Here is a 14,714-nt window from a genome sequence, read left to right on the forward strand (position 1 = left end):
GGGCCCGGCCAACCTCGGCTCGTAGGCTCGAGGGATGGAGTACGACCTAGCCAGTTCGGCCAAATCCTGGGGAGAGAGGGTGGCCTCCTGCAGGTCGGGATAGCCATAGGAGAATTCAGGATCATTCCCCTGCTCGGGAGCAGGGGACCCCCCCGATGAGTCCCTATCCTCCCCGGCTCCCTCCTGGGCTCCGCCAGGGGAATCATGGGGGGATTTGGGGGAGGGAGTGGAGGTAGCCTGCCGCGCGATGAGCGCGTCGAGCTCGGCTGCCTCCTCAAGGGCTTGGGCCGAAGGGGAGTGGGCAGACGGAGAACTCATGGTATCGGTAGGCTCAAGTAGGTTTGAGGTGTGGAAGCTGGGGTTAGAGAAAGAAGAAGAGGAAGGGGGAGGAGGAGAAGATGGTGATGAAGATGAGGGGGAAGGCGAGGAGAGAACGGTGATCCGGGGGGCTCTGCGGCGGACGGAAATTATAGCAACAGAGGAAGAGGCGCCGGAATGATCCGACATAAAAAATGGGAGGCGGCAGAAGGCAAAAGAGACACTGCAAAGAGGGAGGATGAATCGCAAAAAGGACTTACTGATGACGGCAGGAGAAGGACTGAAGGCTCGCCGGAATCTGGGCACAGGACGCCGGAAGTTGCTGGAAAACGGAAATGTGGGTGCACAGGGGGAGTGATAACTTGAAATGCACAAGAAGAAGCGGAAATGGCAAATGGGACAGAGGAGAATTTGGCATCCCCTATTTATGGGGGGAAGAGTGGAGGGAGAACGGTTGCGTGAATTTGAACCGACCCCCATGTGAACGCATTTAATGCTGACACGAAAACCGAGGAGGCGGGACAGCTGAAAGGACGCGGGCGCAGCGTCCCTGTGACAGCCCTGTACCAGAAGTGACCTCGGCAGAGTAGTGTGCGGCTCTGGCCTCCCACGTGGCGGAGGTAGATTAGGTCTGCCTGACAGTCCTACCTAATCTAGGGGGCTAGTGCAGAGGCCCCATTCTGGGCCCAGACACGTGGCAGCCCAGGAATGGCCGAGCTGGGCCTTGGCCCTCAGACCCCTGGGAGCGGCCCCGGGCCGTACCGACTAGGGCTCCCAGGGGAGGCGAAGGTCCTCCCCGAAGAGGTCGGGGGTAATCCCCCTGAGTGCGGGATACTATCTATACTGGGCAAGTCCCGCGTCGTGCGGAGGTCGGGCTCCCTTGCAGGTATAAATAATAACACACATCCACTGTACAAGGTACGCTCACTATTGACAATTTACTCTGGACAGTTACTACTTCCCGTGAACCTCACTCACCGGAAAACTAACTTGGCCGTCGGAGTGCCCTCGGGGACAACCCTCGGGCCCCCTTTGTTAGCTCATCCTTTCTGTTTTGCAGGCTTGGAGTCAGCTCTGCCATCAGCGACCCGAGCTGATCAGGTCAGCTCTCCTAGGGGAAGTCCCGTGCTTCTTCACCCAACATTTTCTATAGCAAGGCCTGGCTGCCAAGATCATTGTGGAAATGTAAGCATTCCATTTCCATTCGGTATTACAGAAGGTTGTTACCTTAACGAAAAATTCTTTATCAACTGCATCAACTCTTCAACATCTGTCCCTCAACCAGTTCTGCGCAACAGTACAATCAATGTCACAGAAATATCTCTGGAAGGTCAGGTGCACCTTATGCAGTATATAGCAATTGATTGCTATAATGAAAACAGAAGTTTATTTTCCCACAATTCACCATGGATGAGATTATCTAAACGCTTTACCTTTAACAGTACAGCTAATAAATTCATTGTCGTTGGCTGTGATGCCTACGGTATAGTTTATGGTTTTGGTCAACACCGGAGCTACGCAACTGGATGTGTCCCTTCCTGTTATTATAAGGAAGATGTAATTGATGGCTCTTGTTCTGGCATCGGTTGCTGCCGGACAGATATCCCACCAGGGGCATGGAATATTAATGTGAGGTTGACCAGTCTTAGTAGACACACCAAGGTGTGGGATTTCAATCCTTGCAGCTATGCTTTTGTGGTCGAAGAGAAGGCTTTCAATTTTTCTGCAGATAACCTCACCAACTTGAGCGTTGATTTAAGTCTTCCCGTCGTGGCCGATTGGACCATTGAGGACGGGTCATGTGAAGTTGCCCAAAGAAACACGACCTCTTATGCATGCTCTGGTAAAAACAGTCACTGTTACGAACCTTTTAAGGGGTTGGGGTACCGTTGTTCTTGCGATCAAGGATACGAAGGCAACCCATATCTCCCTGATGGTTGCCAAGGTATGTGTGGAAAAAATTGTTTCATTTATCTAATTAATCCATATATGTATGTGTGTTTCAATTCACATTTGAAATTATGCTTCTGCTTTCTATTTTTTTATTGAATTCTATAGCTATTAATGAATGCCAAGATCCAGGTCTTTACAATTGTGCGAAGAATAATGTTTGTTACAACACAGTGGACAACTACACATGTCCTTGTCTCAAATAAATTTTTTCCCAAAGAACTTTCAATCCAAACAAACACGGTCTGGTGTACTTTTGAAAAATGATTTTTACTTGAACAAATCCTTGATAGATCCAACATGATTTTTTTTTTGGGGTAACATTATGCAGATATTGATGAATGTCAAAAAGAAGAGACCAATAATTGCAGATTCGGAGAACTTTGCATAAACGTCGAAGGAGGCTACAATTGCTCTTGCCCGAAGGGGTACCTTAAGAAAGATGATGGAAAAGGGCGTGAAGGTTGCACTAAGAAAAGCCATCAAGCACTTGTGGCTGGTATTCTTGCAGGTAATAGTTTGTCTTTTGTGTTACCGAAGTGTTCCCAAGTATTATACAGATAGGCACAAAGACCAAGCTTGGTCAAAAAGCAAATTACTGTTCTCAGATCAGCTTAATTTGCATTTTGTTTAGGATAAATTTCACTTTATTCCCTGTGATTTAGTATTTTTTACATAACTCCCTATGATTTCAAAAACTATATATAATCCCCTCATGATTTGGATTAAAGTGTCAAAGTGACGGGAATGATAATTTGTAATGGAATCACCTAAAATGTCAAAAATAACCTTATATAAAGTTGAAAATTATTAATTAACCAAGGGAGGTTATGTGTATATTTTGAAACCATAAGGGGGTTATATGGTAAAGTATTAAACCATAAGGGAGTTAGTGTGTCATGTATTTATAAGGGTAATTTCGACATTTTTAGAAGTTCCGTTACGAATGATTATTTCCGTCACTTTGACACTTTAATCCAAATCATAAAGGGGTTATGTATAGTTTTTGAAACCATATGAGAGTTATGTATAAAAACGCTAAATCACAAGGAGGTAAAATGTAATTTGTCCTTTTGTTTATAAACACACATACGCATACGATCAACCCAAACTCCACTTTTTAAATTTTTTGCATTTCTTAAGGAATTATTGTTAGAAAGCCAAAACTACCTAGCTGAGTCAATGTCAACCCAAAGCTCGACCACCTCTTAATCAGGTTTACTTTTGACCTCGAATTTAGCCAAACCAAAGTCAACATATATGTAAACTAAAGAGAGTTAAGAGTATGAAGCACAAGACCAATTCGATGATTAGCCGCATTAATCAAGTGACGTTATCTTTTTTATTCGAATTCAAAGTCTTTTCTTTTTTTTTTGCTCCCTTATTGTACGGTTTGAAGTCTCCATTAAAGTGAAAAGAAAAAAAAAATTCTAGGGTATACATTTTCTCACATTGCCTATCAGTTAAAAGCATCACATATAGAGAAGCATTCTATTATTGCCGAAGCAATAAACTCAGGGACAAACTCTTGCTTAAATCTTGATCAGAAATATAATCGACAATTTCACTAATATAAACTTGATAATAATCACTTGTATTATACTTCGAAGTTGATATTGCTTTACCCCTGCGCAGTTCAACATGTTCCTTCTCGTTCCTTCCTTTTCTGGGATTTTTCTTCCTCTAAATATTGTAAAAAAAACACTGTCTTAGGTGTTGCTGTGGGCACTATGGTTCTGCTAGTGGTCTGTTCTTGGTGCTTGTACGTGTCCAAGAAAAGAAAGATGATGTGGTTGAAGGAAAAATTCTTTCGAGAAAATGGAGGGCTACTCCTACAAAAGCGACTCAACGGACAAGAAGAATCCTCAAATAGCCCAAGAATTTTCAGTGCCAGAGATCTTGAGAAGGCAACAAACAACTTCCATGAAGGTAACATTATTGGTCAAGGAGGTTTTGGGATAGTCTACAAAGGTCGTCTAATAGACAACAAAGAAGTCGCTATCAAGAAGTCAAAAACAGTTGATCCCAACCAAATTGAGCAATTCATCAATGAGGTTGTGATTCTGTCACAAATTAACCACAAAAATGTAGTTAAGCTCTTTGGTTGTTGTCTCGAGACAGAGGTACCTTTACTCGTTTATGAATTTATCAACAATGACACTCTTTTTAACCATTTACACAACAAGAAGCGGGCACGTGAAATTAGTTGGGACATCCGACTGAAAATAGGTGCAGAAACTGCAGAAGCCCTCTCATATTTGCACTCCGCTGCTTCACCTCCAATCATCCATAGGGACATAAAGACCACGAACATACTTCTGGATGAGGAATTTACAGCAAAAGTATCCGATTTCGGTGCTTCAAGATTGGGCCTTCTTGATCAAGATCAACTATCTACAGTGGTGCAAGGAACTCGTGGATATCTGGACCCTGAATTCTTCCAAACATTTCAGTTGACAGAGAAAAGTGATGTTTATAGCTTTGGAGTCGTTCTTGTGGAGCTACTAACAGGGGAAAAGCCCGTATGCTTCAATAGATCAGAGGGTGAGATAAGTTTAAGCAATCATTTCCTTTCTTCGATGAAAGAAAATCGACTGTTTCAAATTCTTGAAGATTCTGTCGCGTCTGATGATAATATTGACCAATTGAGACAAGTTGCTGTGCTTGCCGAACGATGCCTAAATGTAAAAGGCGCCGACAGGCCTTCCATGAAAGAAGCAGCAATGGAACTGGTAGGGTTGCGAATCACATCAAAGCATAGTTGGACTCAAGGTTCTCAAGCTTTAAACCAAGAAGAGATTGAGCCCCTGATTGATCATCAAGAACAATCCAATCCCTCCCGTGGCGGTGATATTATGTTGACAACTACATATTATAGCCTCCAAAATCAAGAAATACAGCCAATTGCCCATGGGAGATGATCATTTGATCCTGCGGTCATGGGAAGGACTGGATTGCATTTTTACGTCATCCTTACTTGTGTTTTTGATATTACTAGTGATTATGTTATCACGATATGTTAACATCTTTTTAACGCTAAAGTTCGCAATTATATTTTTATTGTCAACCTCACAACAACATATTAGTATGTTTTTAATTTTCTTTAACCAAGTTCTTTGAAAAAGGTATTGTGTACGATTAATCACCAAACTTTTCTGAAATCTCATCTTACTCCATTGAGCTATATTGATGGATCCAATGGATCCAAATTGATAATCACACATAAACCCACAGGAACAATCTCAAGAATTTGATATATGAGTAAAGGAAAGAAATTTTTTTCTGTTACTCAAAGAAGGCTGCGGCTCCAGAAGAACGAAAAACACAGAGGCTATGCACAAAGACCAAAAACAAAAGGCAACTGCTACTTTGTACAATAGCTAGACACAAAACTTCTAATTCTACTATGACTAACATTATGGGATTTGATCCCATGTAGCCAACTTTAGACTTGCCAAGAAAACTAGCTAATAAACAAATGACATGCGGTCAATAAATAAAACTAACCAATCAATCATAGTTTGGTTTATATTTCTACATTGACTCCCTTAAACCAAACTCCTGTAATTTGGACATGCCCAACAACTTCTTCAACTTGATAAAAATCTCCGTCTTCAATGCTTTGGTGAAAATGTCAGTCACTTGCTCTTTAGTTCTGCAATAATCAATTTCAATCTCTCTCTGTCGAACTAACTCCTGTATGAAGTGATATTTGATGTCAATATGTTTGCTACGCCCATGAAGTACTAGATTCTTGAACAACTCAATTGTTGACTTACTATGACAATAAATTTTCGTAGGATCAACCTGCTTGTACTGTAGAATACCAAGTACACGACGTAACCACAAAACTTGAATAACACTGTTAGCTACTGCAATATACTCCGCTTCCACTGTAGACAATGCAGTCACCTGTTGTTTTTTCGAACTCCAAAAAAGCACTCCAGAACCAATAAAAAATACATAGCTTGAAGTACTCTTTCTCTCTATTGTATCACCTCCCCAATCACTATCTGTGTAGCCAAACAACTCAATTGGATCATTTCCTAAATAAAAAATGCTATCACTGCAAGTACCTCCAATATATCTCAAATGCCTGCAAATGTGACTAACGTAAATTTTTTATGAACCTACTAATCAGACCAATAGCAAAATTGACATCTGGCCTTGTAAATGTAAAATATTTCAAACTCCCTACCAAACTTTTAAAATATATGGGATTCACATATCCACCAGCACACTCCTTGGTCAATCTCAATTTTTCTTCAACTGGTGTCATAATTGGTTTTGCTGTATCCGTTTTGAACTTCTTTAAATGCCACTTACATATTTCTTTTGAGATATAAAAGTTCCACTATCAGATTGAAAGATTTAAATTCTCAAAAAACATGACATGAGTCCCATATCTATCATCTCAAACTGTTTAATCATGGCCACCCTGAATTCTGCAATCATCTCTGGATTATTTCTTGTAAAAATTAAATCATCTATGTACAAGCACACAATAAGAATATCACCACGAGCATAAGATTTAATATATAATGTGTGCTCATATGGACACCTCTGAAAATCACGAGTCAGAAAATAGGAATCAATTCTTGTATACCACGCTCTTGGGGCTTGTTTCAATCCATATAAGGCTCTCTTCAATCTATATACCTTATTTTCCTGATCTCTTCTGACAAATCCTGCTGGCTACTCCACATATACTTCTTCAATAAGAACTCCATTTAGGAAAGTTGCCTTGACATCCATTTGATAAATTCTTCAGTTATTTTGGGCAGTTAGAGAAATTGGACTGTATCAAACCTAGCAACGGGTGCAAATATTTCAAAATAGTCAATCCCGGATTTCTACTTGTATCTTTTCACCACTAATCTCGCTTTGTATCTATCAATTTCTCCATTGGGTTTGAATTTTTTCTTGTACACTCACTTCACTCCAATGACTTTTTTACCAATTAAAAGAAAAGTAAGTTCCCAGGTGTCATGTTTTTCTATTGTATTAATTTCTTCCTCTATTGCTTTCACCCAATGATCATCACTGGCTGCCTCCTCATACACAACTAGATCACAATCTACAAACAAAACAAAATTAATAATATTTTCGTCAGAAGGAACATCATCTAGTGTAGTAAGTTGACTAGTCCCAAATTCCTCTTTCATCAAAAGTCACATCTGTACTCATTATATCACCTTTTTCTGTCACAAGAATATACAACATGTAAGTACGGGAGACTTCACTATAACCAAAAAATACACACTTCTCCCTCTTGTCATTAAGTTTCTTTCTTAATTGATCAGGAATATGGAAATAGGCAATACACCCAAAAACTCTGAAATGACCAACAAATGGCCTTCTACCACTCCAAATTTCTTCAAGAGTTTTTTTGAAAATACTTTTGGTAGGACTCCTGTTTAACAGATAAATTGCACAAGAAACTGCTTCTGCCTAAAAAACCTTTGGCATATTTTTCAATTTCAACATACACCTCACCATATCCATAACTATCATATTCTTTCTCTCTGTCACCCCATTTTATTGGGGAGTGTACTTGTTAGTCAATTGATGCTTCATCCCATTTTCCTCAAAAAAAATCATCACACCAAATATTCCTGACCCCTATCTATTCTCAAAATTTTAATTTGACACCCACTTTGCCTTTCAACGAAAGTTTTTAAAATTTTAAAAGTGTCACAGGCATCAGATTTTTGTTTCAAAAAATACACCCAAGCTTTTCTACTAAAGCATCAATAAAGGTAATAAAATACCTACAACCACCATTAGAAGGAACCTCCACAGTACATAAATCTGAATGAATAATTTCTAATGGTCTTCTGGCCCTTCATGATTTGTCAGTTTGAAAAGTATCTGATATGAACATGATTCTCCAAGGACCGCTCAAGAGAAATGCTTACATAAATCTGAATGAATAATTTCTAATGGTCTTGTGGCCCTCCAAGATTTGTCAGTTTGTGCATATTTTCTAACAATCATCTAATAAAAATGCTTAAAACTCAAAGAGAAATTTAGCTGTCATAGGAGATGTGAGAAATTCCAAAACTAGTAAATAATATGAAATCTTAGTCTATCTATTGAGCAAATAGATATTTTTTAATGGGTTAAATACCAAAAACCCCCCTGTGGTTTGCCAAATGTTCACTTTACCTCCCTATGGTTTGGAAACCTACAATTTGACTCCCTGTCATTTCAACTAAAGTAAAAGTCTAACGGAAAGCATCAAAACTAACGTCTGAAAGGAAAATGTCAAAATTGCCCCTCTATAAGGGTTTTGGGTTAAGTACCAAAAACCCCCCTGTGGTTTGTCAAATGTACACTTTACCTCCCTATGGTTTGAAAATATACAATTTAACTCCCTGTCGTTTCACCTAAAGTGAAAATCTAACAGAAATTCTGTTAAATACACTTTAGTTAAAACGACAGGGAGTCAAATTGTAGGTTTCCAAACCATAGGGAGGTAAAGTGAACATTAGGCAAACCATAGGGGGGTTTTTGGTATTTAACCCTTTTTTAATTTACTGTTTTTTTATTAAAAAATTTTGGCAGAGTTTCCCCTTATAAATGGACGAAACTCCCTGTCAACAAACCCAATCTCATGAAAATATTCACATGACAGTTATTTAATACAAATTTTTAGCTAAGCTATAGTAATTTTCTACGAAAATCAGGGAAACCTAAAGTGTCCATGATGATCTCCCTACGGACAGTAGCCAGCAAAGAACGAAAGTTGTCAAAAACATCCTCTTGCTCCGAATTTGTGCCAAGGTTAGCTAGATAATCAGCAGGTTTGTTCACCTCTCTATAGCAATGGGTTATCTCACGGAAATGATGCTTGAAACTGAGTAATTCATCCACCTCCCGTTGGAGTCTCCAAGGGCAACCATGTGTCCCTTGGAGTATTTGAACCAAGACAAGTGAGTCAGATTCAACATGGAAGTCTTGTAAGCCTCGAGCAACAAAGAGCAGCACCCCAAAGAGTGTGGCCTTGAGCTCCGCGTGTAAACTGGTCAATGACCCAAAAAAACAGGAATAACCGACGATAAATCTCCCTTCCCCATCTCGCACAACTCCCCCACCCCCACTAACTCCTGGGTTCCCCTTTGCACAACCATCCAAATTCAACTTATACCCTGCCCTAGGAGCCGACCATGTAATCGGTAAATAGAAACCGTTCTTTTCAAAGCTACCACTGAAGAGTGAAGAACATCCCAAGAGACGAAAGAACATGCTATTTTCGGAAAATTACAATGTAGTAACTCACATAACTATTGAAATACCTGATCTGCCACCTCCGTCCACCCCACCTTCCTTCCATCAAACAGTCCCCTGTTTCTCGCTTTCCATAACTCCCAACAGACGAGCATAGGTAATGTACTATAAATGAACCTGAGATACACGTTGTGCCCCTTACGCAGTTACCACCGTAACAGCACATGTCTCAATGTGGACACCATATCCAAATATCCCAAGACACCCTCAAATCTATTCCTGACCACCTTAGCTAAATCCCCTGTTAAAAATATGTGATTAACCTCGTCATCTGCTGGCTTAGAACAACAATGACACTTAGACGGACCCTGTACCCCAAATCTATGTAGCAGGTCCATTAGGGGAAGATGCAAACGTAGCAACCGTAACATAAAGAAGGAGATTTTGATAGGAAACCCCTTCAGCCACACATGCGAAACCACCCAGGAATAATTAGAAGCCTGCGAAACAAGCGTGTAAGCCGAAGAAACCGAGAATGAACCATTCTGTGTTAAAGCCCACATCATCCTATCAGAGCTATGAGTGGATGAAGGGGGAATCTTCACAACTTGCCTAACTAACTCAGGCTCTAGAACTTGATTAAGGAGTCGCATATTCCATTGCGCTTGGAAGACAAAATCTGACAGAACACGATCTTGAAAATTTTCCACCTGATGACATATAGCCCCAGTTCCCATCCAATTGTCATGCCAGAAATCCATTGATCCCTCACCGATGACCCAACAAATATGCTCTTCTGCCAACTATTGAATCGAACATAACCTCTTCCAAGTGTAAGAAATTGAATAGCCCTCTTCTGCCAAACAAGGGTGCACCTCTCTACTATATTTTGTTGTTAAAATTCAGCCCATAGGGATCTCCTTTTCCGAAAGTTCCACCAAAACTTAATGGAAAGAGCATCATATACCTTCGTCAAACTACGAACTCCAATCCCACCCTCCTGATGTGGGCAGCACAACTCCCCCCAACTTAACCAATGAAATTTCTGGCCCATATCCGTCTAGCTCCACAAAAACATTAAATATCCAAAACATCTTCCATGCATCCAGGTGAATCACTATAACTCAAAAGATTTGTGCTTGTTTTTAAAAATAACATTTGTTAAAAAATGATTGAAGCCCAAGGAGAAATTTAGCTAACATGGTAGATGTGAAAATTTTCAAATCTAGGAAACCATATGAAATCTCAAATCTCATAGCAAAAAAAGAGAAAAAAATGAAAATATTTCTTACAAGGGAAATCCTAGGATAGAATAAAATTTTCACTAGAAAAAATTAGGAGAGAAGAAATACTTACCAAGAAATGCTAGCAAAGAAAATTCCTTGCTAGAGGGAATTTATTTTAAAAAGGCAAATAAAAGGTATAGAAAAAGGTTCCCTCCTATGGAGAAAGATCAGATCTGAAGGCCATTTTTGTTAGAGAGCCTTAAAGAGAAGAAAGAGAGAATGAATTTTAGAGAGAAATACACTGACACACAATCACTAAAATATTGGTTTCCACAGACTAAATATTAGAAGATGTGCATTACAAACATATATCTTAATTACTTTCATGACATACATTGCATCCAAAAACAGATTTGTGAATTTTCACGCATATCAAGTGAAAATCATGTACAAAGTATGGTTAATAATTTTAAAAAAAAACATGAATAAATAGGAAGACTAGGGTGGACTTGGAAATCTTTCCTTGATAGCTTTGTTATGTCGTAGACTTGTAGCATGAGCAACCAACAGATTTGGGGTAGGGACAGTTATCAAAAAGACCGTCCCTTAACGGTCCCCTCACAAAACTGAAGAAGTGGCCATTATCAATCCACATTGACAAGGTTCACAACGGTGTCACTTTGATTAGTGAGCAGGGAAAAAATTACTAAAAAGCATGTGTGAGCTAACGCCTCCGTTACCAACCATTGAAACTCTATTCCACAAAATCCCGCCCAAATTGACTCGCTATGACTATTCATTTCAATTCTTCAAACGAAGAACTCTTTTTAGTCTCCCTCCAAAAAGTTGTCAATATTCATCCACAACTTTAGAACTAAGGCAAAATACAATCAGTGAGTAGGAAAGTGGTAGACAAGGGACGGAAGAAAAGCAGTCAAAATATACTTAGGAAAAGGAAGAACTACCTATTGAAGGAGAAAGTCTTGGAGGCCTAATGTCTATAAAGGCTTGTGGAAGATCAGGACCGAACAATGAAGCTAAAGATGATGGAGTCCGAAGCAATGACAACCAATTGCATCTACGTAAACCCTTCAAGTAACAATATTGCAAGCCAATGACATAATTTTCATTGTTTGGTGAATGGCATCCCATGATTTTATATCATGGTTGTGGAAACCCTATGTATGTTAGAAATCAGATCTAGTCATGGCCCATATGGGAGAGTAAAGTAGAGAAAAATTTTCCACACCAAGTGTTTGCAAAAAAGAAAAGGATAACTTCCAAACCAATTAGTAGAAGGAGTTGTTAGGACGGGATAAACAGGGGTCGTAACTCTCTCATTAATAGCAATAGTGTAATCATTATATGAACTAAATGGGTACGGGAGATTTTAGTTGATAAAATAACAAGGAAATTTTGAAGTCAAAAATTTTTTTTGTTCTGTATGGGTGGATAAGCAGGGACGCCTTATGATGTGCATAGCATTACTGGGTGTTTATGACAGATTACATTGAAGTAGTATGAGATATACATTAAGAGTAAAGGTAAGAAAAGTGAAAAAGTTATGATAAATTACAAGATGGCCTACCGACTATGCATATAAGCTAGAAGAGGGAGGAAAGTGCATACACTATTAGACTTCGATGGGTAGTACCTCATGTTTGAAAATTACTAGTCAATCATACTATAGCAGTGTAGTAGTTGAAGTAAATTACTTCAAACTTGATTGGTATGAATGTAAATGTCAATTTGTATGTGTTAGGTCAAATGTACATCTTGTTGAATGTGACCCACTTAGTGTAATAAAAGAGTTACAAGATGTTTTATTAGCAGTGTGTCCTTACATTATGTTGGACACCTATTACTTTTTGTGAATACATAGTGATAGTGAAAAATATATTCATGTAATAATTAGTAATCAATTAACATAATGATGTTAAAGAAAGGTCACAATGAAGGGAAAAAAATAAAAGGAAGGCAGGGAGGAAAGTGCACATATTGAACATTAATAGTGGTTGTTATCTTGTGTTTGAAAGTTGGTACCTGTTCATACAATAGCAGTCTAGTAGTTGGAGTGGATTGTTTAAAAGTCAATTGGTATAAGTATAGATTCTAATTTATGTGTTAGACTGAATGTCCATAGTGTTTACTGTGCCTTAGTTGTAGAAAATGGTTACAAGATCTGTATATCATGTTGGATAACTATTATTATCAGTGAATAAATAGTGACACTAGACAAACACTTTCATTCAATTGTAACTTAATAATCAATTAACATAATCATGTTAAAGCAAGGTTGGTGGGATTTACAGTGGAAGGGAAATAAATAAAAGAAAGAGAAAAGTGCACACACTATTAAATTGATAGTTTGTTATCCCATGTTTGTAAACTAGTACCTATTTCTATAGTACCAATCTATGGGATTAAAATTGATTGGATTAATGTAGGTTTTAATATGTATGTATTAGGTTAAATGTACTTATCATGATTTTATAGTGTATTATGAATGCTGGGTAAAAATCTTAAGCAATTAAACAAATTATCTTATTTTTGGTCCAAAATTGTTACGGATGACGTGAAGAAGATTGAGATTGGAGAAGTGCTAGCTTAGGAGTTGTTTAATTTGGCTACCAAATGTCATAGAGGATTCTAAAGATTGAAGATACTTTGCATACCAAGGCCAAAGCATCATCCAACAAGCCCAAATCAACGAATAAAGGGAAAAAATCACTACAGGAAACAAAGGTTGTAAATCTAGAATCAAGGGACAAAAATTCTGAATATGAATATGAAAAAGAAGGGGATGATGACAAAGATGCCGAAGAAGATGATTCTGATGAAAACGATGATAAGGGCATAGATGTGGGAGCATCTGGAGCCAAGCAATTTAGGATTCCTAATTTAAAATGAAATAAATTGTTTCTGATCATTGTAACATTACCTAAACAAGTTGTAACTCCTTATTAATTGCTTGTACAAATTCACAATATAAGTGTGATAAATTTAGCAGCTGTTTCTGTGGGTTTCATGCATAATAATCACGTATCTATTATGTACTTATACAAATAGTTGACATTATCTTACAATCAGTTCAGACAATGTTACATTCATTCTTTGTCCACTTTCTACAATTTGCAAATTCAATCAATATGAATATGAATAATATTTAATAATTTGTAACAATTTTTTAATTCTCTCTAAATTCTATATGGTTGATTTACCGATGCCTCAAACAACAACTTTGGCCAACATGTACATAGTGGCCGAACGCCATTCTCATCAGATTGTTATCGATGAGTCGATTTCTAGTTCATCATGCTAACTCATGGTTATATATTATGCATATTTTCTACTACTGTAAATATGGTTAGACTCAGCATTTCTCAAATTCTGTTGGAAGATGAGGACTGGTAGCCATCTTTGATGGGGATCTTGGGCACCAACAGTTGTCAGTAACAACCATTCTAAACGATATAATATTTTTTGAACAAGGTATAACTTTATGTAAACTACTTGTAAAACTTAACAACAAAGACACAATTATTACATATGAGACCCATATGAACAATAACAAAGTATCACATCTCTGTTATAAAGATGTATAAGTAGTTAAGGAGGAGTTACAATTTGTGCAAAGAGAGTTATGCCGTTCAAGGACGGTTGATTTGACAACTATCCCTACTCCAGATCTCTTTAGAGGATGTTCTAGTTTTGTAACAGGTAGTAACTCAATTTCAACTGCTTGTATGTTTAAGTGACATAGATGTTATATACAATTATTACTTGTACATCTCAATTATTATTGACTCATAGTCACGTGGCACTTTCTTATCCTTACATATCTTATGAAAATCATTACTGGCAAAGGTTGTATGCCATTGAGTACAATCATTCCTCAAAGGTGTAATGGCTTACCAATAAGTTATAAGACATAGGTAACTATTTGTAATTTCTCATAACAGTGATGCAATTACTATGTCTGTGACCCAT

At 38.3% G+C, this 14,714-nt stretch overlaps 2 protein-coding genes across 2 annotated transcripts; one reads left to right on the top strand and one right to left on the bottom strand.

Moving 5' to 3' along the window:
• Positions 1 to 1,026: 1,026 nt before the first annotated feature.
• On the top strand, positions 1,027 to 5,317 carry LOC140015750 (wall-associated receptor kinase 2-like). Its single transcript, XM_072068566.1, has 3 exons — positions 1,027 to 2,263; positions 2,600 to 2,779; positions 3,982 to 5,317. Exons 1-3 carry the CDS (start codon positions 1,027 to 1,029, stop codon positions 5,187 to 5,189), a joined length of 2,625 nt encoding a protein of 874 aa, XP_071924667.1. The 3' UTR covers positions 5,190 to 5,317.
• Positions 5,318 to 8,931: 3,614 nt separating this feature from the next.
• On the bottom strand, positions 8,932 to 10,259 carry LOC140015751 (uncharacterized). The gene is made up of 2 exons (XM_072068567.1): positions 9,709 to 10,259; positions 8,932 to 9,478 (listed from the first exon to the last, which is right to left on the bottom strand). The coding sequence occupies exons 1-2, from the start codon at positions 10,257 to 10,259 to the stop codon at positions 8,932 to 8,934; spliced, it is 1,098 nt and encodes a 365-aa protein (XP_071924668.1).
• Positions 10,260 to 14,714: the final 4,455 nt, after the last annotated feature.

The sequence above is a fragment of the Coffea arabica genome, chromosome 10c (genome assembly GCF_036785885.1).
Source record: "Coffea arabica cultivar ET-39 chromosome 10c, Coffea Arabica ET-39 HiFi, whole genome shotgun sequence".
Taxonomy (NCBI): domain Eukaryota; kingdom Viridiplantae; phylum Streptophyta; class Magnoliopsida; order Gentianales; family Rubiaceae; genus Coffea; species Coffea arabica.

Bases quoted from the DNA above. Each gene is read 5' to 3' on its own strand.
- LOC140015750 (XM_072068566.1), top strand. From the start codon at position 1,027: ATGGCCGAGCTGGGCCTTGGCCCTCAGACCCCTGGGAGCGGCCCCGGG. The intron at 2,264-2,599 runs GTATGTGTGGAA...AACATTATGCAG, and splicing joins TCTCCCTGATGGTTGCCAAG to ATATTGATGAATGTCAAAAA. The intron at 2,780-3,981 runs GTAATAGTTTGT...ACACTGTCTTAG, and splicing joins TGTGGCTGGTATTCTTGCAG to GTGTTGCTGTGGGCACTATG.
- LOC140015751 (XM_072068567.1), bottom strand. From the start codon at position 10,259: ATGGATTTCTGGCATGACAATTGGATGGGAACTGGGGCTATATGTCAT. The intron at 9,479-9,708 runs GTAACTGCGTAA...TTCACTCTTCAG, and splicing joins AGACATGTGCTGTTACGGTG to TGGTAGCTTTGAAAAGAACG.